The sequence below is a fragment of the Talpa occidentalis genome, unplaced genomic scaffold (genome assembly GCF_014898055.3).
Source record: "Talpa occidentalis isolate TD23 unplaced genomic scaffold, MPIMG_talOcc4v2.1 talOcc4.2, whole genome shotgun sequence".
In the NCBI taxonomy this organism is placed as follows: Eukaryota; Metazoa; Chordata; class Mammalia; order Eulipotyphla; family Talpidae; genus Talpa; species Talpa occidentalis.
Genome location: NW_023602073.1, coordinates 111,608,709 through 111,633,019, shown reverse-complemented (window position 1 = coordinate 111,633,019; position 24,311 = coordinate 111,608,709). Strand labels below are relative to the sequence as shown.

The 24,311-nt window shown below is 38.6% G+C and overlaps 1 protein-coding gene across 4 annotated transcripts in view; it reads left to right on the top strand.

Annotated features, from left to right (window-relative positions):
• The window catches only part of CDK19 (cyclin dependent kinase 19), a 143,907-nt gene that overhangs the window by 18,161 nt on the left and 101,435 nt on the right, over positions 1 to 24,311 (top strand). For 2 of the 4 annotated variants that reach the window (XM_054699110.1, XM_054699108.1), the window contains exon 2: positions 5,698 to 5,759. The exons of the other annotated variants lie outside the window; for them this stretch is intronic. Coding sequence is in view for 1 of the 2 variants with exons in the window: in XM_054699108.1 (XP_054555083.1) it covers positions 5,698 to 5,759 (62 nt within the window). In the remaining variant the exon portion in view is untranslated. The remainder of the gene's footprint in view (positions 1 to 5,697; positions 5,760 to 24,311) is intronic. 4 annotated transcript variants of the gene reach the window in all.

Genomic DNA, 24,311 nt, shown 5'->3' with positions numbered 1-24,311 from the left:
GTTTCTAAACTGTTTTTAGTGAGCTGTATCTGTTGTATTCTTGAGAAATTTGTAGATTCATGTGTAAAATTGTGTATGTATTTCCAACTTTTATTAAAGAACAAACATACAGAAAAGTTTTAAGACTTCGTCCTATGATAACATATAACCACAGTGTAGATCAGAAGTTACCTATTTTATCCCCCCTGTGAAGTCCAGATACAGATTTCTGTGTTGCTGAAAGGGACAGTAAATACCAAAATATTTTAGACTTTGGAGATCATATGGAGATCACAACTACTCAATTCTGCAATTGTAGTGAGAAAACATCCATAAACAATGGCTGAGTGAATGGGCATGGCAGTGTTCCAATACAAGTTTATTTACAAAATGTTAGATGTAGCTGAATTTGACCAACTGTAGATTGCCCTCCTCTGATCCAGATTAAACAGGTAACAGATTGTTATATTTGCTTTCTCTGTAAAATCTATTTGTACATACATATATATTTTTCTGAACCACTTGTAATCATCATGGCATTATACTCTTTAATACTTCAGCATGCATCTCCTTAAAATAAATACATTCTCCTGCATAACCTAATACCGTTATTATAGCTAATAAAATTATAATTTTGTTCTTTTTAATAGAACCAAAAACAGTACGAAAATCCTTACACTTGCTTTTTAATTTTTGTAACCTCTTGCACTTTTTCCCTGTTGCTCTTTTTTCTTAACTTATTTCTTTAGGTAGAAATCTGTATTAATGCTGTTTGCTGATTTCACTTGATCCACTTATACAATCAAAGAAATGTTTTTGTTTTTCATGTGTTTGGTTTGTATCTTTAAAAATTTGGATTTTTGTTTTTGCATTTTATATGATTTGAAAGAATTATGTATAATTTATAATCAAAAGAAGAAAGCTCATTAAGTTACATGGAATCTGTAATTTCCATTTGATTATACTTGCTACATTATAGAAGAAGCTGACAGCTGACAAAAGCAATTATATGCTTTATAAGTGGCCAACTTTGGAATTTTCCTGTGAAAAGGAGAGAAAGTAATATAGATATTCCTACTATTTTAAAGTTAAATTGAGCTTTATAGCTGTTGCTTGATCAGAAAATTTATTATCCTTCAATTAGAACTATTGCACTCTGAAAAGTTGTGTTGCAGATTTATCCAGGGTTGTTACACTTCCCCTGTCCAAAGAAATCTTCATTGTTCACCCTCATATATCATCTCTTAGGCTCTAGTGCAGCACATAATTTTTAAAATTTTTAAAAAAGATTAGAAGGAAATAATTTAGTGTGTTATAACTGTGAGATTTAGGCTACAGTTATGAATAATGTGCTGCAGGATGTAATTACTGTTTTTCTTAGATTAATGTATCTGTTAATACATTAACTATCAGAGGGAGGCAGGTTGATTATTAGTAACAAATATAAGATCATTGTTGCATTTCGTATTCTACACAGAGAAAGCAAAATGTATAAAATTATGATGTAAAAAAACATGACAGCAAGTAATTCAGGATGACTAGAGTGAGTACTTGGGTTGGAGGTTAGACATATGTTTGAGAAAGGTAGAGCATGATCATTGTGTGTCTGGCAAAAGAATTTGATCTTTAACCTGATGGAGAAGGAATGTAATAGATTCCACATGGAATAGATTCTAATAGTTCTGCAAATGGAAATAGTTGAGTTACCCCTCTCTCCCATTGTAAAGGAACACATGGTTGTTGTAAAATGCAAACAAGTAATACAGAAATGTAGACATTCACTACAGATGACCATTGCTAACAGTTTGGCATGTAGCCACATAGAGAGGAATGTCATGATCCGCTTTGCAAGCAATTTGGATGCTGGAGAGGACAAATGAGGATGAGAGAGTAAACAGCAGACAGTTAAAAGAAGTGGAGGTAGAGGTAAAAAATGATGAGGATTGCTTTTTAGTAGCAACTGTGGTGGCCAGGATGGTAGGTGACAAAACCTGGGACCAAATTGTAGAGTCAGTTGAGGTACCATTAAAAAAAAAAACACACAGCTGTCTTATTAACATAGTTCCAGAGTGGAAGTTCTATCCTTTGTTGTTATTTTCTTTCTGTATTTCCAGGCTTGTTAGAAGGGGAGTACAAAGATAGACCTCACATTTGTTTTGACAGATAGAGTTATAATATATCCTTTTCTCTTAACTAATTGTTTCTTCTCCCCTCAATTATTTAAGGGTAGCAGATTCCTTTGAGAAGTTGTTTGTTTCTGTGTATAACTGTAGCATTAGTTTTTATATTCCACAGGGTTCTTTTTGGAATCTTTATTTTATTCTGAGAAATTGGGATTGGAGTGGGATGAGGGAGCCACTTTGACAGTTATTGGCAGAGGTTCTTTGACTCTAAATCACCAAGCAGGATCTTGCTTTCATTAGTTTCTGCTCTGTTTTTCATTATTGGGCACAGGGCTGTAGAATTCACAGTGAGAAAACTTACTTTAACAAAAATTGGCATAGACTGAGTTCTGGGACACAGTAAAGGACCCTTAGTGTCCTGGTAACTAAAAGATAATTGGTTCAGGGCCTCCCCGGTGGCACAGCAGTTGAGCGCTGGGTTGCGAAGCTGCCTGCAGCCTCTGCAGCGCCGGTTCGATCCCCGGCTGCTCCCCAGCTACCGGAGGAGGGTCCCACATGGCGCGCAGACCTCTCCTGCCGCCCGCTGCTCCCCTCAGCAGTGTACTTCGGTCCTTCTGCCTGCTCTGCTTCCTGCTCTGACTCTGGTGAGTTCTCTCACCCTCCCGCGCTTCTGACTGTACCCAGTGCTTGTATAAATAAATAAATGTCTAAATAAATAAATAAATAAATAAATAAATGGGACTTCTTTAAAAAAAAAAGATAATTGGTTCATTGATGGTTGGGATTATGGGTAGGAAAGACTTAGTCACTAATGCCAACTTCTCTTGTTTCACATAGGGTTAAACATGAACTTTCATATAGACAGAAATTTCTGAATTTTAAAATATTCTTATAGAAGGAAATTTCTTACACCATTTTCTGTCATTTTGTATTGAACAATGCTCACTGTTGGGGTATTTTTTTGGTCTATATACTGAAATACCTGGTGCCACCATTTCAGGATATTTCTTATTTCTTTTTATGTTATGTCTTTTCATGAACCACTTATAAAGAGATGCCTGGGATATACGTATACTGTCAGAGAAGTACATTTCTTTTGAGGTTTGAGGATATACAGGTTAAGATTAAATTAGTTTGGTTTTTCTTTTTCCTGCAGTAACTTTCTTGTTTAGCCTCTGTTACTCTTACTATTTTTACTAATCTTTTAATGGGTGTAGCTGTTAATCTAAGGTATTCTAAATATTATGTGGTAAGAAATAGACTTTCTTTACTGTAACTGACTAGGATTGCATAATGGATACATAGAATTTAGGAGAGCTGTTGCAATGCTTTTTTCATACTGAAGCCCAGGTTTTGCATAGTGACTCTAGGATCATCCAGAACCCGAGTTCCTTCTATCTGCTTCACTGTCCTTTGAAATAGCTTCTCTTATCAAATGTTTCAAAATGACTGCTGGAGTACCATCCATCATTTCCAAGTTATATATACACATTCCCAGTTAAACCCATACTCGTAAGTAGCTTAGTCCTAGAAGACCCACTTTCAGTACATTGACCAGTCCTAGCAGCTGGAAACATTGGAGATTGTATACTTTTTCCTGAGTGCATGCTGTCCTGAATAAAACAAGGGTCTGTTACTAAGGGAGAAGGGCCATATGGTAGGCAGCCAGTAGTCTGTCACAAAGAGGTTTGAGAATAGAGGTAGGAAGACTAATGTATATTGTCTAGATAGTAATAAATGTAATCTCTTATAAAAGAAATTACTCTTGAAAGGATTTATCTTGGGTAACGAGTAGAGTAGCAGTTCTGCTGGATTGAAGGTATTTTGACACCATTGGAGCAAAAATTATATTTTAATTATCTTAAACTTTGAGTTAAAACAATTATTTTGTTTAAACTTTTAGTACAGTTAAATATTTTAGTACTAAAGATATTGCTAAGAATGACATAGATTTATTTTAGAGTTGTGAAGACCAAATGAGTTAATACCTATAGAGCTCTTAAAACAGTGCCTGTCATATAATACATCCTGTTTAAGGCTCTGCTGCCATTCTTGGTTTTTTTTTTTTTCTTTTTTTTTTTTTTTAAGCAATGTATGCTATATGTAGTTGCTGTGTCCCGGAGCCTTAGCTTAGAATGTCATAGGAATCCCTTTGGAGGAGAGTACCCATCTGTAAGACTGTTAGGAATTGAGAGAGGCTACATCTGCATCTAATAGGTGCTGGGCACATTGCTAAATTAGCAATATTTTACACCAAGCTCTTGGAGACTGTGACCTTCTGGCTGCCATTTAGCCCTGAGAACTACTCTGGATTCTTTTGGCCAGCTCAGTCTTTCTACTTTGTTTCTTTGGGCTTCCTCACACAGTCTCCTAAATTCCTTGGCTTGGCACTCAGTGTTCCCTCTAGTACTAAGAACTTTTATTGTTAATTTAAATCAAATGTACTGCTTATTTAAATTTTTGCCAAATACAACAACTTTTGGAGTTATAGCATTTTTGATACCTTCTTTCATTTCCTATTCAGTATAAAAATGAGAGGTCATGAAGGAGCCCTCATTTATCTGCTCGTACTGTGAGATTAAGTGACTTGCCTGTGCCACAAAACATTAAGTGATCTTGCTAGAACTTGAACCTGACTTTGGGGTCAGTGTTTTGTAATACTATGTTTCTTTCCTGATATCATAATTTAAGACAATACTTTTGTTCTTTCTTTCCCAATTATTTGGTTATAATTTAAGGAATTATAAATACTATGTAAAGATAGTTTTCTCCCCTCTTTTAAGTTTATAGTAAAGTTTATCCGATTTCTTTATTCCTTGTATGAGAATAAAGGAATACATTTGTCAGAAAAGGATAAAATGAAATCTGAGATCTAACTATTTTACCTGATTAAAGCCTTAATTTTTGTATGAAATGTTTTCTGAAAAACTTTTTGTTTCATGCTTATGTTTATTTTATAATACTGGACAAGGTAGATTTCCCCTCTATTGAATAGCATATGTAATACCTTGTTTATTTCACATTGCTGTCAGAATTAATTTACGTGTTGGCACTGAGATATCTTAATAGTTCAATTTTTCCCTGTTTTCCTCTGCCTTTGTCCTTTTTCAAGTTTCTATTTATTTTTCTCCTATATTCATGACAGTTTCTGGTCCTAAGAAAGAATATATCTTGAAGCTATAGCTTCTGTAACACTCTTATTTTGTGAAGCATAATTTTCTGCTTAATTTCTTTCATTTTCCTTATCTATGTATTGGCTCTCACGTTATTTTAAAAGTTGAGTTGTTACTTTGGCATATGTGAATTCATTTTCTGTAATTCTTTTAGTGTTTCCCATAGTGTAAAACACTTCTTTGTGAGAATATAAATTAGTTAAGGCTCAAGTTTTATTTTTTTTAATATAATTAGCTGCATAATATATAATAAACTCTGAATGTTATGGATATATCATTGATTTGCTCATTGTTGAATCTGAAGCCTGATTGCCTTGGCAGATATGTAGACTTGTGATAGGCATTTGGCATTTTATGTTTTGGGCAGTGTAACTTTAAATCTACATAAACTTCTCTGCCTTTTGCCTCTGCTGTGTTCATAGATTCCAGGAGGGCTTCGTGTATGGACCTCAAGCGTTGGAGGTAGCAGACTTTTCAGCAGAAGGTAAAGCAGAGTGTTGCCTTCTGGTGTCATTGTATGTGTGTGCTGGGGTGGGTATGTGACAGTAAGAGCTTTTTACCAATCATCATAAAACAATTTATAATAATATATTAAATAGTTCATTTTCACAAAATCGAAAGGCATGTTAATATTTATATAATTTCATTCAGTATTACTGAAATCCATACACAAATAGAAAACTTTACATAGAGTTAGGATCTAAATCTCATTCTCTTTGCTGTTAACTAAAGAGTAGGAATGATTAAGAAAAGAGAGCATTAGTGTAATGTGTATACTATGGAACTTTTCTCAGTCCAATCTTCATTATGATTTCTTCCTGGGAAGTTGTCCAAGTCATTATTCATATGTTGTATTCTTCCTTGCCGCTCCTATTACTGAAAGATTGCTTCACAATAAATAAAGAGGCAGCCTCGTCCATGACTCATGACTGGAGGATAGACATTCTTGCTATAGGGCTTCTGTGCCAAAAATGCCAGTTTCTAATATGCTAATTACTTCTATCTTCAGAACTTGTTAATGTGCTCTTCTCTCAAGTTGGTTCTTGTTTCAGTAGAGAAACAAACACATCCCACATACTTGTAAAATATGTTTTTATGGAGACAGACTTTCTTAATGAATTACTTTTTAAGAAAAATGTGACTGGAGATTGGATATTCTGACATACCTTTCCTGAGTGATGCTTTTTTAAAAAAGAGCTGTAGCAGCTAATAATGTTGTAATCTTAAACATAAAGTTAATAACATCACTGATTTTTAGATAGATTCTCAGTGGAAATTAGCAGAATAGTTTTAAGTCTTTCTGAAATTACTTTTGTTTTGATGTAAAGTAAACAGCTTGTTCCAGGATGTATATGTTACGTAAAGTTAGGATAGTAGATATTTTTAACTTCTCTACTCCATGCCACACAGGCTCACTCCATTTTGTTTACAACCAATTCAGTTTCGTTCTTTTTTTTTTAAAGCTTAATTTTTATTTATTTATGCATATAAGAACTGGGGTGTAGGCCCGAGGTGCCGGGGCGAGGGGTGAGAGGATTCACCAGAGTCAGTGTGGAGCAGAACAGGAAGATCCACTGAAATACACTGCAGGTGAGACAGGAGAGATCTGCTGCATCATGTGGGTTAGTTCCCTGATGTGGATTGAACTCATGTAGCAGCAGAGGGCAATAGCTTGGTAGTGCTGAGACTTTAACTCCTGCACCACCAGGGAGGCCCCAATTCAGTTTCATTCTTTCACTTTCCTCCTATTCAGAGAATATGTCATTCAGAGAATAGAGGAAATAGATTAGTTTTAGGTTGTTTATTGAGGTAAACTGTAATTTTATCTCCCTAAGCTCTTTTCCTTTTATTCTTTTTTAAAGACTGTATTAGAGGATATTTCTGTTCACCATTTAATACATTGGAAGTAAGTTCTTGACGGTCTTTTCATACTTCCTTTTTAGGCTAGTTGGCTACTTTCACCATTGTTGAATTATTCAGTCTTTTTTTTTTTTAAGGTTTATTTTTATTATTTATGTGTAGAAGGGGCTGGGGTGTAGGCCAGAGGTGTGTATGTGGGGGATGGGGCTGTGTGAGAGAATTCACCAGAGACAGAGAGGGAAGCAGAACAGGCAGATCCACTGAAATACACTGCTAACTGGAGCAGTGGGCGAGACAGGAGAGGTCTGCTGCTCCATGTGGGCTCGGCTCCCTTGCCTGGGATGGAACTCATTCTGCAGTGGCTGGTGATAGCTTCATAGTGCTGAGACTTAACCTCTTGCGCCACTAGGAAGGTCCCAATTACTTAGTCTTATATTTGTTTAGTTAATCTCACTATGGTGTATTTTGTTAGAATTGAAAATTCAGTAGGTTATCCTAATCACTAGTATAAAAGATGTAGACATAGAGGGCCTCCCTGGTGGCACAGGCGGTTGAGCACAGTGCTGTGAAGCTCTCCACAGCCTCTGCAGTGCGGGTTCAATCCCTGCTGGCTATGGAGATACCCACATGGCACAGCAGACCTCTCCTGTCTTGCCTGCTGCTCCCCTCATTAGTGTATTTCGGTCAGTCTGCCTATTCTGTTCCCTGCTCTGTCTCAGTGAATCCTCTCACCCTCCCACGCTTCTGACCTGTATCCCGGTTCTTGTATGCGTGAATAAATACAGCTTAAAAAAAAAAAAAAAAGACTCACTCATAGCAGGAATCTAGAAAACTTAAATAAGAGACCAGGAAAATGAATAACTATAAGAAAGTGAAAATCAGAATCAACAAAAAACTATGAAACAGAGACACTTTTGGGGGGGTGGGGGGCGGGAGGGGAGGGATTGGGATCAGAAAGGGGGGGTTGCAACTGTATGGGGAATATAAAAATAAAATTTATTATTTATTTATTTATTTATTTATTTATTTATTTATTTATTTATTTATACAAGCACTGGGTACAGTCAGAAGCACGGGAGGGCGAGAGAATTCACCGGAGCCAGAGCGGGCAGCAGAGCAGGCAGAAGGACCAAAGTATACTGCTGAGGGAGCAGTGGGCAGCAGGAGAGGTCTGCGTGCCATGTGGGACCCTCCTCCGGTGGCCGGGGAGCAGCCGGGGATCGAACCGGCGCTACAGAGGCTGTGGGCAGCTTCGCAATCCAGCGCTCAACCGCTGCGCCAGCGGGGAGGCCCAAAATAAAATTTATTATTAAAAAAAAAAGACAATGCATACATTGTGCAAAAATGAAAAATGTAAAAATATATAAAATAAAATTTTAAAAAAATGTTAAAAAAAAAAAAAAGATGTAGACATAGAAAGACTCCTCCTACTCTATATCCCCCACCTCAATTTCTGTGAGAAAGATGTGATAAAATGGGGTATACAAAAGTATTTTTTCATAATCCCTTGACTTTATTTTTAGAGCAGTTTTAGGTTTACCGAAAAATTAATGTACAGTGAGTTACCATATGCTTCCTTGCTATCCCTCCTTCCCAGTTTCCTTGTTGTTAACATCTTGCTTTGGTGTGGTACCTTTGTTATAATTGATTAGCTGATATTCTTGTATTATTTATTAAAATCCATAGTTTACATTGAGGACCACTCTATGTGTTGTATATTCTATGGGCTTGAGAAATACACCATGACATGTATCAATCATTGCAGTATCATAGAGAGAGGTTTTACTGCCCTAAACATTCCCTCTGCTCTTTTCCTCTGAGCCCCTGGCAGCCCCCTCATCTTTTTCTGTCTCAATAATTGAACTTTTTCCAGTATGTTATAGTTGTAATATATAGTATGTAGCTTTTTCAGATTGGCTTCTTTACTTAGTAATTAGCATTTAAGGTTCCTCCATGCCTTTTCATTTCTTTTTAGCACTGAATAATATACCATTGTTTGGATGTGTCACCTAGTGAAAGATATTTTGGTTGCTCCCAACTTTTTGGAAATTAGGAATAATGCTACTATAAACATTTGTTGTGTAGATTTTGTGTGGATATAACTTTGCAATTCATTTGTGTAAATGCCAAGGAGTATGATTGCTGGATTGTATGAAAAGAGTATGTTTAGTTTTAAGAAATAGCTCAGCTGTTTTCCACAGTGACTCTATCTTTTTGCATCCCCACTAACATTGACTGAGCTTTCCTATTGCTCTGTATCCTGTCAGCATTTGGTGGTGTGAGTGTTGTGGGTTTTAGCTATTCTAAAATTGCTAAAATGTGAAGTTGTACCTTAAGGTTATTTTACTTTGCAGCTCCCTAGTAATATGATGTTGAGCATCTTTGCCATAGACTGATTTGCCTTCTGCATATAAGGATATCTGTTTGGTGAGGTGTCTCTTCACATCTGTTATCTATATTTAAGTTGGATCACTTATTATTGTTGAGTGTTAACCGTATTATATATTTTGGATTCCAGTTTTTTAACAGAATGCGTTTTGCAAATATTTTCTCCCAATATGTAGCTTATTTTGTGTTCTCTTAACTGTTTTTTTGCAGAGCAGAAAGTCTATTTTTGAAAAATGGACTGTGTTTTAATATTGTATCTAAAAGTGATATTCAAACCCAAGGTCATCTAGATTTTCTCTTATGTTAATCTTCTAGAAGTTTTGTAGGTTTTGGCTTTATATTTAGATCTGTGTTTTTGAGTTAATTTTTATGACGCATGTAAGGTCTGTGTCTAGACTAATTTTTTTGATGGATGTCTGTTTTTCTGCACCATTTGTTGAAAGACTTCTTTTCTCCAATGTGTCCTTTGTTCCTTTGTCAAAGATCAGTTGACTATATATATATATGGGTCCGTCTCTGGGCTCTCTTTTCTGTTCTGTTGGTCTGTTTGTCTAGTCTTTCCCAATATCACTGTATCTTTCTTTATTCCTTCCTGTAGCTCGTTAGTAAGTCCTGAAATAGGGGATGCCAGTCATCTGACTTTGTTCTCCTCTTTCAATATTGTATTGGTTATTCCTGTTCTTTTGCCTTTTCATAAAAACATTAGATTCAGTTTGTGATATCCATAAAATAACTGGGTAGGATTTTGATTGGTATTGTTTTGAACTATAGATTAAGTTTGGAAGAACTGACTTCTTGACAATATTGCATCTTCTTAGCCATATACATACAGTATCTGTAGTCTTTAGATTTTTTAGATTTCTTTCCCTAGAGTTTTAGTTTTCCATGTGTACGTACTGGGAAGCTATACTTTTTTTTAAAGATTTGTATCTGTTTCATTTTTGTGTGGGGCTTGCTAAGTGACATTGTGTTTTTAATTTCAATTCTAACTTTTCATTGCTGCTGTGTAAGGAAGGAGTAGACTTTCGTATGTTAACCTTGTATTGTGCAACCTTACTATAATTGTTCATTTGTTCCAGGAATATTTTTATTCATTCTTTGGGATTTTCCCAATAGGCAATCATGTCATTTGTGAACACACACACCTTTTATTTCTTCTTAATCTGTGTACTTTCAATTTCCTTTTTCTTAACTGTGCTAGCTAGGACTTCCAGAATGGTATTGAATAGAAATGATGAGAAGGGGACAACCTTTTCTTGTTTCCATTATCAAAGTATGATAAGATCAACAAATTATTTTAATTAGTAGCATAAAAGTTTACATCAGGTGATAGGAGAACTCATTCTTTTTCTACCCAGTTCCTTTCTTCCCCTTTCTCAACTTCTGCAAGGATGTGTTTAAATTGATGGTTCTAAAATATTTTAAATGATAGGATTCCAACAGGTTTTTCATATAGTACCTTATACTTAGTAACTGTGCACATTACTTAGTTCTTCTACTTGTGAAATTCTGTAGGCAAAGATTTTATACCTCAATATATTATTGCAGCCCTTGTAGTGTCCAGTATATAATAGGCATAACTATTCGTTGAATGAAAAACATAATTCTCAATTCTCACTACAAACCTCCATCTTGTTAGAAAAGGCAGCTAATCAGTAATATCATCAATTAATCTATCCATTAAATATTTGATTGCTAGTTGGAAGATATTGTGATGGCTCTAAAGGCACACATGATAATTATACCTCCTTTCAGTAAAATTTATTTTCTATATTAAAAAATGTTAATTTCAATTACCTTATTCTATTTTTGCTGATACACATATACATTTGCCTAAAACTCATATTCCGGTGTCCGTTCCCAAGCTTTGTAATTGAAATGTCTCTTTAGGAGTTTCTTTTGTCTTCTCTTAAGAAAGTTTATATTTTGCTGCCCGAATGTACATTTACTGAACCCATAGTAGGTGCTGAACACTGTGGTTTGTTTATACTCATTTAGCTTCAAAACAGTTGTGCAGTATAATTGTTTTTATTGCCAACTTACAGTTGTACAAACTGATGAGAGTGTAAGTAACTTAATAGTTATGTGACTTAGTATAATTGCTGAATGATTCTATACCCCTGGCTTTTTAAATTACTTGGTGGGAAAGTTATCATATCCAATGAATGTCAGGTGAATAGTACAGAGATAGGCTTGGTGAATGCATAAAAGAGAGTTTGGATCTCAGATTAGAGTGTTTACAAAATTTATAGAAAGTTTGAGCTTATCTGATGGCTAGAAAGAATAAGGAGAAAGACAGGTCAGAAAGGTCAGTTAGTGCAAAGAAGACCGAAGACCAAAAACTATTTAGTGATTTGGCAGTATAATAAAAATCTTTACTGTAATAATGAAATGCAGTAGAACAAATTTTGCCTTTGATTTTAAACAAGAACCCCTCTATTTTTCTTTCTTTTTAAGAAAGATTTATTTTTTATACAAGAGCTGGGGTACAGGCCAGAGGCGCGGGAGGGTGAGAAGATTCACCAGAGAGAGCAGGAAGCAGAACAGGCAGACGCCCGAAATACATTGCTGAGGGGAGCAGCGGGTGCGACAGGAGAGGTCTGCTGCACCATGTGGGAATCTCCCTGCCCAGTAGTGAATTGAACCCGTGCTGCAGAGGCTGCAGACAGCTTCACAGCGCTGCGCTCAACCTGTTGTGCCACCGGGGAGGCCCGAACCCCTCTATTTTTCTTTTAAAATAATTTCAGCTGGATTTGCTTGTTAGGTGTTGAATTTGAAATAATAGATCTCAGAACCACTGAGTAACTTCCATATCATCGTCCCTAAGCTTATTTTTTCTTCTAAATTAGAACAATTAGTGCATCAAGTGCAGAGGGAGCAAAAGCTGGTGGGAGGGTGGGAGTAAGATCAAAGATTAAAAAAAAGGATTATCCTAAAATCAAGTATGTTTTATTTATTCCTTATCCATATCTCAGTGGTTAAATACCCATTAATATGCTAAAAGCTATGGAGTAGTAAAGGGCTATAGGCATCATTCCTTTTAGTGAAAAATGTTTAGTTGGGAAGATAATGCTAAGTACCAAATAATGTAGTATACATTATAAATACTGTGGGATCCTTCACCTTAAATGAGCTTGATGTTTCAGTTCTCTCACCTATCCTCATATTTCAGTTAGTTAAAACTTCCACATTTCTAGCTCCCAAGCTATTGGTTCATCCAAATACCTTCTTAGTATCTCCATTAATACAGTACCATGGGGCCTCCCTGGTGGTGCAAGGGGTTGAGCGCAGCGCTGTGAAGCTGTCCGCAGCCTCTGTAGTGTGAGTTCTGTTCCTGACCAGGGAGCTACCCACACGGAGCAGCAGACCTCTCCTGACTTGCCCACTGCGCCCTCAGCAGTATACTTCGGTCTACCTGCCTGTTCTGTTCCCTGCTCTGTCTCTGGTGAATACTCTCACCTCCCACACCTCTGGCCTGTACCCCAGTTCTTGTAATCATAAATAAATTAAAAAAAAAAAAACAGTACCACAGTGCTTCCAACTTATTTAAAACTTACCTTAGTCTGTTTCTTTTAACTTAGTGAATGTGCAACGATCACACAGTTGTTCAAGCCAGAAACAGAATCATTCTTTTTCTTAACCTTATGTTCTGTTGGTTATTGCCTTTCAGATCTACCCACTTTTTATTCCTTCTGCCAGCATCCCAATTTAGCCTATAGTCATTTCATGAATTACTAAAAGGCCTCTTAACCAGCCTCCCTGTGCCCGCTTCCCTTTCAAACTATTCACAAAACAGATTGCTTACAATCCTTATCTTGCAATGAATTCTGTTTCCTTAACTTACCTGTTTTTCTTGATCTAGCCCTCCCTGCTGCTTCTTCAGCTCTAACTTGCTTTCCCTATTCTGAACTAACCTTACTGGACTTCATACACATTATGCTCTTCTGCTGAGCCACTCTGTCCCTCTTTTCTAGAGGGGAATATAAAGAAATGAGGTGGTCTCTGGAGCCATACTGATCCAGGTGGATCCTAAATCTGCTACTTAACTAGCGGTGTGATCTAGAGTGAGTTACTTAACCTCTTTGCTTTCAGTATCCTCATCTGTACAGTGGATGGTAATAGTATTTGCTTCACAGTATGTTTTGAGGATTAAAAGAATTAATATAGTTGAGGTTCTGAGAAACGTGCCTGCCATGTGAATGTAGCTATAATTATAACATAAGCTTATGTTTTAACTCCCTGTGTTATAGTATTATATAGTATTAATTTTTCTATGTTAAAGTTGACTTAATGATGAAAGTACTATTTTCTTCTCTTAAGTTGTGAGTTTATTGGCTCATTATGACTGGTATTAATAAAACAATACAGCAGTGACTATTTCCTTAACTCTTGTTTTTCAGCTTTTTAGTGAGTAGGATTTCATCTTAGGTTGACAATTGTATGAAATAGGTTATTTGACAACGTTAGGTTTACCTGAATTTTTGTACAGACCAATTAGAGTCAGTAACCTATGTAGAAATTTTTGAAAGAAAATGATTGTTAATTCTTAATTTATAGCTGAATTTTTACTTTATGATATATGTGCCATGCTGATTAACGTTTCAAGTAAAGTTTTTTAAAGGAATTAACTTTTTTTCTCTAAGGTGCACTTCATAGAGCATATGGATAATAATGGTTCATATGTTTTGGGTTCTAACAAGGTCGGTTTCTATATTAGGAAATAGATCTCTCTGAAAGGAAAAACTTTCTCTCTTTATTTACAACTCTACTTATACCTAACACTTTTCAGAACACTTCTGATATCACATGTGTGATTTTCCCTTACTGATCAATTCTCCAACTAGCCGTATATCCTACAGTTTAACTCGATAGGACACTGTAGAGGCAGGAAGGACACAGTGCAGGTTTTCTAGGATCCAGCAGACCGGGTAAAGGAGAGGTCAGAGTCCTCAGTGGTTTTTTGCAGGTCTTTTATTGGGATTACCAGGTATGCAGCAGGCAGGGGTGCTGGGTCTTCACTCTATCTGGGCTCTCTGCATTCTCTGCTTCTTCGGCTTCTGTTTGTTCTCAGCTTCTTGGCTTCTGCTGGCATCCCCGTGACGCCGACCTTAAAAGCCCAGTCTTAGCCCAGGTGAATCCCATCTACCTATGCCCTCACCCTACTCCAGGTGCCCGCCATCAGGCATGCATTCAAGACCGCAAGGATCCATCATCTATCCTGATGACGGGAGGGCAGAAAAGCCTGACATTTTTTCCTTACCCTACAGTCCACCCCCTTGGGGTTTTCTGCCATACAGTCTATATATATATATACACAATTTTCTTAGCAAACATAAACAATGCAGCCATGGCCCACAGAAGCAAATACATCGCAATATAGCAAAATACAACAGAACACAAATAAGTCCAGGCAGGGCCCCAACCTAGTGGCAAAAGACAATTATTGGTACCAGCAGATGAGCCACCAAATCTGCTGCCCTGAAGGCACTGCTCATACGAGGGAGGGGAATCACTAATGGCATCTACTGTAACACGCCAGGAGCCGTCAGGCTTCCTGACCTTCTCTGGCTGTAGTCTCGGCTACAAGCCACACACCGCATCCACCCCCAGGATGTACTAGCTCTGGGATTGGCGATTCTATTCTGTTGGGGGTAATCACCAACCCTCAGGGTTTCTGTCTGCAGTCGCTCCAACACTCGGCCTTCATGGCCACCAAAGCGACTCGCAGACCCCTGCACTCAGGCCAACCCACTGCACAAGCACATGGGTTGGGGATCCAAACTCTGCATTCGGCTTGGGCTCCACCCCAAGCCATGTTCCCCACCCGTCCCCCAAGGACGGGGTCCTCAGCTCCTCACCCTCACTTGACAATGAGCAGGGCATCACCCACAGGTGATTTTACGAGACTCACTGGTCTTCAGCATACTTAGGCTGCTTAACAGCCACTCAGGGCTTCCCAAACTTAGCATCAGCACCAGCTTTTGCCTTCTCAGTTGGCTTTTCTCATCCACCTAGCTGCTGGGCATACACAGGCTGCTTTTGGCCATGAAGGGCCACTGGCCACCCCCAGATTCCCATCTCCTGGGGTGTACAAACAATAGCATTCTCCCCCAGGGTCCCAAAACAACATTAACCTTCAAGGTCCTGCACCTTCTGGCAGGATTGTCCAACTCCATTAGTCCAAGTCCATCAGGCCTCTCCCTGCATCAGCACCAGCAAGCTCCGAATCGTGGTCCTCTCCTTTTCGACGATTCTGCTGCCTCAGGGGTCGTTGGCTGGTCCTTTCGGGTGTCGTTGGCTGGTCCTCTCAGGCATCTCCTTCTCCAGGCGTGGTCTTATTCCCTAGCTCCTGATCTTGTCCATCAGTCCCTCCAGGTCTTCGGAGGGCTCTAATACCCGTCTGCACGGATCATCTTGCTGACTTCACGCCAATTGTAGAGGCAGGAAGGACACAGTGCAGGTTTTCTAGGATCCAGCAGACCGGGTAAAGGAGGAGTCAGAGTCCTCAGTGGATTTTTGCAGGTCCTTTATTGGGATTATCAGGTATGCAGCAGGCAGGGGTGCTGGGGGGCCGGGAGGCTGGCAGGCCTCCCAGCCCCCAGCAAGTCTTCACTCTATCTGGGCTCTCTGGCGTTCTCTGCTTCTCTCTCGGCTTCTGTTTGTTCTCAGCTTCTTGGCTTCTGCTGGCATCCCCGTGACGGCGACCTTAAAAGCCCAGTCTTAGCCCAGGTGAATCCCATCTACCTATGCCCTTACCCTACTCCAGGTGCCCGCCATCAGGCATGCATTCAGGACCGCAAGGTAAAAAGCCTGACATTTTTCCTTACCCTACAGACACTAACTGCTTGGAGGTGGCATTGACTACAAAGGTTAATGGTTCAGTACCACAAAACTATGTGCTCCCTACCCCCACTTCAGACACCAGTGTCAAATGGTAGGTGCCTAGATTAGCCATACTTCTGTCTGATTCAGCTACAAATTGCAAGTTTCCATGACCCTTCTCCCTCCCCTCAGGTTCAGTCATTTGTTAGAATAACCCACAGAACACAGGAAACAGTTTACCTACTCTTTTACTGGCTTACTACAAAGACTATATTAAAGGATACAAATGAATAACCAGATGAAGAATACATTGGGCTATAGGTCTAGGTCTGGAAGGGTCCTACACATAGAAACTTCTGTCCCCATGGGGTTTTGGGGTTCACTACCCTCCCAACACATAGTTGTGTTCTTGTTTACAAACCCAGACATTCTCTGAACACTGTACTTTAGGGATTTTTTTCCATTTTATAGGCACAATTGATTAAATCATTGACCATTGTGATTGATTCAACCTTCAGTGCCCCATACCCCCTCTGGGAGGGTGATCATGGTGGGGGGTTGGAGTTGAAAGCAGTAATCACCTGGCTTATTCCCCTGGCAACCAGCTCCTATCAGTGGTTATCTAGGGACTTTCCAAAATTAACCTCATTAACATAAGCTCAGGTGTGGTTGAAAAGGGGCTTGTTATGAATAGCAAATAATTTCTTTCACTTTTATTGCTCTGGAGCTTTTCCAGGAACAAAACCCGAATATTATAATAAAAGATGCCCTATGCTCTAATTATTTAAGAAATTACAAAGGTTTTAGGAGCTATGAAGTCAGGAGCCATAGTGGAAGACCAAAATATATATTTCTTATATCATGTTTTTCTATTATCATAGTATTTGAGGTAATCTGAAAAACATGGAAAACCTAAATTATATCAAAGAACGACTTCTTTTTTTTTTTTTTTATAGAGGCATGTTTTTATTTATTTATTTATTTATTTGTTTGTTTGTTTCATTTATACATGCACTGGGTACAGTCAGAAGCGCGGGAGGGTGAGAGGATTCACCAGAGCCAGAGCGGGGAGCAGAGCAGGCAGAAGGACTGAAGTACACTGCTGAGGGGAGCAGAGGGCGGCAGGAGAGATCTGCGCGCCATGTGGAACCCTCCTCCGGTGGCCGGGGAGCAGCCGGGGATCGAACCGGCGCCGCAGAGGCCGCGGGCAGCTTCGCAACCCAGCTCTCAACCACTGCGCCACCGGGGAGGCCCTAAAGAACGACTTCTTTACAAGTTTGGGTTTGGCAGACCCTTCAGTAGTATGGCGGAAATATCTATCTTTTAATTTTGAGTACCTTGACTATTAATTTTTCTTTTGAATGCTTTTCAGTGATGCAATTTGAGACACTTTCACAAAGACTGAAATCTAAAAAGAGTATCTAACAGAACAGGTGTTAGCTAGTTCTCTTTTACCTGATGGTGCTAGATTTAAGAATGACAGACAATAATTTTTCCCTTCCTTCTCTTAGAAGGAGATAGTTGCTTTTCAACTTTTTAAAAAAAATATTTATGTATTTATGCATACAAGAACTGGGGTGTAAGCCAGAGATGGAGGTGGGTGGGTGAGCGGATTTACCAGAGACAGACTGGGGAGCAGAACAGGCAGATCTACTGTAATACACTGCCGAGGGAAGCAGCGGGTGAGGCAGGGGAGTTCTGCTGTGCCATGTGGGTTAGCTCCCTGGCCATCTGGGGATCGAACTAGTGCTGCCGTGGCTGGAGATAGCTTGATAGCGCTGTCTTTAATCCCTGCGCCACCAAGGCGGCCTTGCTTTTCAATTTTTAGTTATTGCTTTTCTAATTAAAATATTGACGTTTGAGATTACTGTTTAATTTTTCAGAATATTTCATTTTTATCTTTAGAGTATTTTTTGAGAGAAAATTTTCTGGACTTTTTGTTATACCAAAAATATTTATTAAAGCTAATTAAGCCTAATAAACAAGTTTATTTCAGTTCAACAACTGTTTGGTTTCTACTGTTTGAAAGGCACTTTGTTAGCACTGAAGAGTATACAGAAATGAGTGAGCTTGTCTCCTTCCTCATTTGGAAACAAGGAAAAGAGCATAAATAATTATAATAACAAAATGCTACAGTCCTTGAGAGAGTTTTGAGCAAAATGCTTGCTCTACTTGCTCTTATAAAACATCAACAACTGTGAAATAGATATGCATTTCCCCATTCTCTATTTGGCTTTGCTGCCCCATTTGGTGCTCCTTTTTGTGAGGGGTCACACTAATCTTTGCATCACTCCAGTTTTAGTATATGTGTTGTTGAAGCCAAGCATTATATACAACATAAGTATTTCTTTTCACTCTAAATGCCCTTTATTGGCTACTTCTTCACATTTTTTTTTTCTTTAAGATTTATTTATTTATGCAAGCACTGGGGTACAGGCCAGAGGCGCGGGAGGGTGAGAGAATCCACCAGAGACAGAGCAGGGAGCAGAATAGGCAGAAGGACTGAAATACACTGCTGAGGGGAGCAGTGGGCGAGACAGGAGAGGTCTGCTGCGCCATGTGGCAATCTCCCTGGCTGGCCGGGATCAAACTGGTGATATGGAGGCAGCGGACAGCCTCACAGCGCTCCGCTCAACCCGCTGCGCCACCGGGGAGGCCCTTTACATTTTTTTTTTTTAAGATTTTTATTTATTTATTTATACAAGCACTGGGCACAGTCAGAAGCATAGGAGGGGGCCTCCCTGGTGGCGCAGCGGTTGAGTGCTGGGTTGCGAAGCTGCCTGCAGCCTCTGCAGCACCAGTTCGATCCCAGCCAACGGGCGAGGGTCCCACAGGGCGCGCAGACCTCTCCTGCCGCCCACTGCTCCCCTCAGCAGTGTACTTTGTCAGTCTGCCTGCTCTGCTCCCCGCTCTGGCTCTGGTGAATTCTCTCACCCTCCTGCGCTTCTGACTGTACCCAGTACTTGAATAAATAAATAAATAAATAAATAGTTTAAAAAAAAAAAAAAAAGCACAGGGTGCAGTTTATCTTCTGTAGCCTGTTGAAGAGTGGCATTTACTAGAGAAGGGCTTCCCAACCCCTGTGGCATGGTTGCTGTGAATGAATTATGGGTCCTAATGGTAATCCTCTAAATTCTTTGGCCACCAGTGGCAGTTGGAGCAGTGGAAGCCTGTGTGTCTCTTCATCTCTGCCTGTGAGCACTTGTCATCTTACCTTGGTATATAGTACAAATATTAACATTAGGTGGGTGTCATGATGTGAATGCTGGCCACCATCTTTAGCCCTTTTATCTTTCTGTGTTCTTTCTCTTTGTGATCACATTTACTGCTATAGTTTTAATGGTTGCCTGTAGAGTCATGTTTTCTTTTAAAAATTTCACTTCTGCAATTTCCTTTTATTCATCTTTTTTTTTATATATATATATTTTTTTAAAGATTTATTTTTATTTATTTATACAAGCACTGGGTACAGTCAGAAGCGCGGGAGGGCGAGAGAATTCACCAGAGCCAGAGCGGGGAGCAGAGCAGGCAGAAGGAACGAAGTACACTGCTGAGGGGAGCAGCGGGTGGCAGGAGAGGTCTGCGCGCCATGTGGGACCCTCCTCCAGTGGCCGGGGAGCAGCCGGGGATCGAACCGGCGCTGCAGAGGCTGCGGGCAGCTTCGCAACCCAGCGCTCAACCGCTGTGCCACTGGGGAGGCCCCATCTTTTTTTTTTTAAAGATTTGTTTATTTATGCATACAAGAACTGGGGTGGAGGCCAGAGTTAGGGGGGGAGTGAAAGGATTCACCAGAGGCAGAGTGGGGAACAGAAGAGGCAGATCTACTGAAATACAGAGCTGAGGGGAGCAGTGGGCGTGACAGGAGAGGTCTGCTGCACCATGTGGGTAGCTCCCTGGCCACAGGGATCGAACTTGTGCTGCAGAGGCTGCAGATAGCTTCATAATGCTGTGCTTAACCTCTTGCGCCACCAGGGAGGCCCCTGAGCTTCCTCTTATACAGACTTACACACTTGTGCACACACATATACTCATCAAATGTGTTTTTAATGCTTATAAGGTACCTATATATATTTGGCCACAATAGGTAAGTTTATCTGTGTGAAATGCCTCTTGAATACCTTCCCTCCTTTCCTACCATATTTATTCTAGTTTTGGTCTTCATCAATGCTTTTGATGTAGTCTGCTTACTGTCTGCTTATTAGGAATACTTGTTTTGATCATATGTTTTTCTTGCTTGAAGACCTGTGACGGTTTCCCATTGTATAGGAAAAATGGCAACAGTTTTTTAGCATGCCAACTAAGATTATGCTAATTTCATCTTTGTTGTTTACATGTTTTACTTCATCTCATCTCTGTGTTCTAGCTATGTTTGTCTTCTGCTACTTCCTTGAGTCATAGCATGTGTTTTAATTTTCAGACTGTGTCCATGATTTCTGATGTGCACAAGACAGCATTTCTGGCTCCCTCTTTACTTAATGAAATCCTGCTCATCTCTCAAGTTTCACTTGGATGGTCCCTCTGAGAATTACTTGCCTGATAGCCTTTTCCCCTCCACCAGAACCAGATCCTTCTCCCCCATTTGTTATTTGATGTGCTTTGCACATCTGCTGTGGTGCTTCTCATATGGTCTCCCTTGCTTCTGTGTCTCTCTCTGTAAATTCACAAGGAGAAGAAGGATGGTTTTGTTCCTTGTACTATTCTAGATCCAAGCACAATGCCTGGAACACAGTATGCTTAGTAAAATATGTCTGAAATGAAAGTCTGGCATTACTTGGTACACAATATTATCCTCTGCAGCAAGTACATATGACTTGCTTTCATGAATTCTCAAAGATGACTTCTTTTCAAAATAAAATACTTGGTTTATGCTAATGATTTGCTAATGATTATATTCTGTGCAATATAGTCCTTGATTCTGAGTTTAAAACTTCACACTTTTGATGCCTGAAGTCTGCAGATTTATTTGTTTTAATTAAAATAATTAGCAACAACAGAGGTTTATTTGGGCATACAACTCCAATGGCAGGGGAACAAAAGCAAAAATAAACAAATGGGTGCATCAAATTCAAAAGTTTTTGTAGTACAAAAGAAACTCACAAAAACAAGAAGGCACTTTATAGATTGGGAGAAGATATTTGTGCATCCCATGTCCTTCAAGGGGTTAATTTCCAAAATCCATAAAGAATGCATACAACTCAATAACAACAACAACAAAAACAACCCAATCAAAAAAGGATAAAAGTCCTAAATAGACATTTAGGCCTATGGAAAAATGTTTATCATTTAATATAAGGAAATTGTGAATCAAAATCACAATGAGTTATCACTTTACCCCTGTGAGAATGGCTTATATCTAAAAATACTGAAACAACAAATGTTGCTAAAGATGTGAAAAAGAATATTCACCTTTGGTTGGAATATATTTTGGTACAGTCTCCCTGCCTCTATAGAAAACAATGTGAAGATTCCTAAACAAGCAAACACCATAAGATCTAGCACTTTGAGATATTTGCCCAAAGAGTATCAAACACTATATGAAAACATTTTATGCACTGTGTTCATAGCGGCATTACTCACTGTAGCCAAGTCATGGAACCAATTCAAATGCCCACTGAAAGACAACTAGATAAAGACATTATGGAGTATATACTCAATTATTAAAAAAAAAGATGAAATAGTAACTTTTGGGACAAAATAGTTGGATCCTGAGGTGATTATGCTTAGTGATTAAATAAGTCTGAAAAGTAGAAGACAGTCGCTGGCTGGTACATATAAATAACCAAAGAAAACAGACTGGCAAAACAAGAATAATTCTTAGACTGTGAAAAATATACTGTTTGCCAAAAAGATGGGATGGGGGTATGGGCAGAGGGAAGATAAAAGGTGGTAGCACTGGAGATTTGGTGGAGGGTGAGTGAGCGAGGCATGTGCACATATGGAGGTGTGAAATTGTTTTCACCAATTATATATTTATGTAAAGGAGTGGCAAATTAATAAAATTAGGAAGGAAAAAGAACTCTGAATTTGCCATAATAGAAATTTGTATTTTATCATTTTAGAGACTTTATAGTCATAAATGTTTACGTGAACTGGAATTCCAAATGAAGGAATTACTTTTTTTAGATAGAGAAATATCAATGTTTTAAGAAAAGAGACTAAACAAAGGCAGCTTTCTAAAGAAGGAAGGCAAAATAATAAGCTCTTTCAGATATCCATGTTACAAGGGAATCCTGAATTTTAACAAGGGAGAATAGGTTTTGGTGATGTTTAGAGAATGAGTTGAAGAAATACTTGATAAATGAAAGAATGAGGAAGGTGCTAGTATAGTTTAAGATTATTCATTAGTAAGGATAATACAAAATAATGATAATAACTTGTATTATAAGACATTTAATATTTCAGAATTATTTTAAAGGACATATAAAAAATTTCCTGATAATTAAAAATGTTATGGTGTTGATGTGATGTCTGAGATTTGTTTTAAAATAATCTAGAAAAGGGGAGACAGTGGAAATAAGACTGGCCATCTGTTGATAATTGTTGAAGCTGTGTGATAAATACAGAATATTGCTGTTACTTATTTTTGGAAAATTTTATGATAAAGAAGTTAAAATGTGATGGTATTTTATAATAAAGGGAAAAGTTCCCAAATAAGGAATCATTCCTATAAGATTGGTTTATATTGAATTCATGAAAATGAATAATTCAAAATGATGCCAATGTGAAATTAAATATACTTTCTTAATTTTTGCTTTTCCAAATTTTCCCCTTATGTTCTTTCTTTTTTTTTTTTTTGTGCAGTGTAGAAGCCTTTCAATCTGCTAAACCAAATCACCATATTTCATTTTTTAAAATTTATTTATTTTCTTACCTCATTGTTCTCAGTTAGGTGTAGTCTCTGCAGTTCTCCTACCAGCACAGCACCTGTGAACCGGCACCAAGTCCTTTGCCAAATCACCATATTCTAAAGGAAAGGGAACTGACCTTGATTTTTACTACCATTCTTTTTGAAGAAAAAAATTGTTGTCAAGTGGGCCTCCCCGGTGGCGCAGCGGTTGAGTGCTGGGTTGCGAAGCTGCCCGCGGCCTCTGCGGCACCGGTTCGATCCCCGGCTGCTCCCCGGCTACCAGAGGAGGGTCCCACATGGCGCACAGACCTCTCCTGCCGCCCGCTGCTCCCCTCAGCAGTGTACTTCTGTCCTTCTGCCTGCTCTGCTCCCTGCTCTGGCTCTGGTGAATTCTGTCACCCTCCTGTGCTTCTGACTGTACCCAGTGCTTGTATAAACAAACAAACAAATAAATTAATAAATAAATAAATCATGCCTCTATTAAAAAAAAATTGTTGTCAAGAATCAGACGTCTATTGTTTGAAGAATATGTTATTGATAACATGTAGTCATAAAAACTGGTAATACTGTACCATCGTGAATACAATATTTCTGATAGTTTCATTATTTCAGCTTGACTTAGAGTGCTTGGAAAAGCAGACTTAAAGGAAGAATTTATAGCATTGTTTGTCTTCTTGAGGAATGTGAGTGAGAAGTCCTTAGAAGTTGTTGTCTTTCATCTTTTGTTCCTTTTCTCTGTTTCTCTTCTTCCCTGAAACTCTGTTTGTGGACACCAAAAGAGTCATCATCTCATCTGCTTTCTCCATTTCAACATCATCACTTCCTGTAGCCTCAAATCTGTTCAATCTGAAACCACAATTATAAGCCCTCAGTAAACATCTTTTGGACATCTCTCTTTTGAGCTTACCAGATACTTTCACTTTTGGTTAGGCATTTATCTAAAATTATCATTTATGAGCTAAGAACCTTCTGAGACCTGACCCAAGTCTTGTTTTCAGTGATATCAGCTACCCCATCAACCAAACTCAGAACCTCACACTGATCTTTGATTCAGCCTTCTTAACCTGTGTTATTTATTTACTTGGTCCTGCCAATTCCCTCTTAAATTGTTGGTCACGA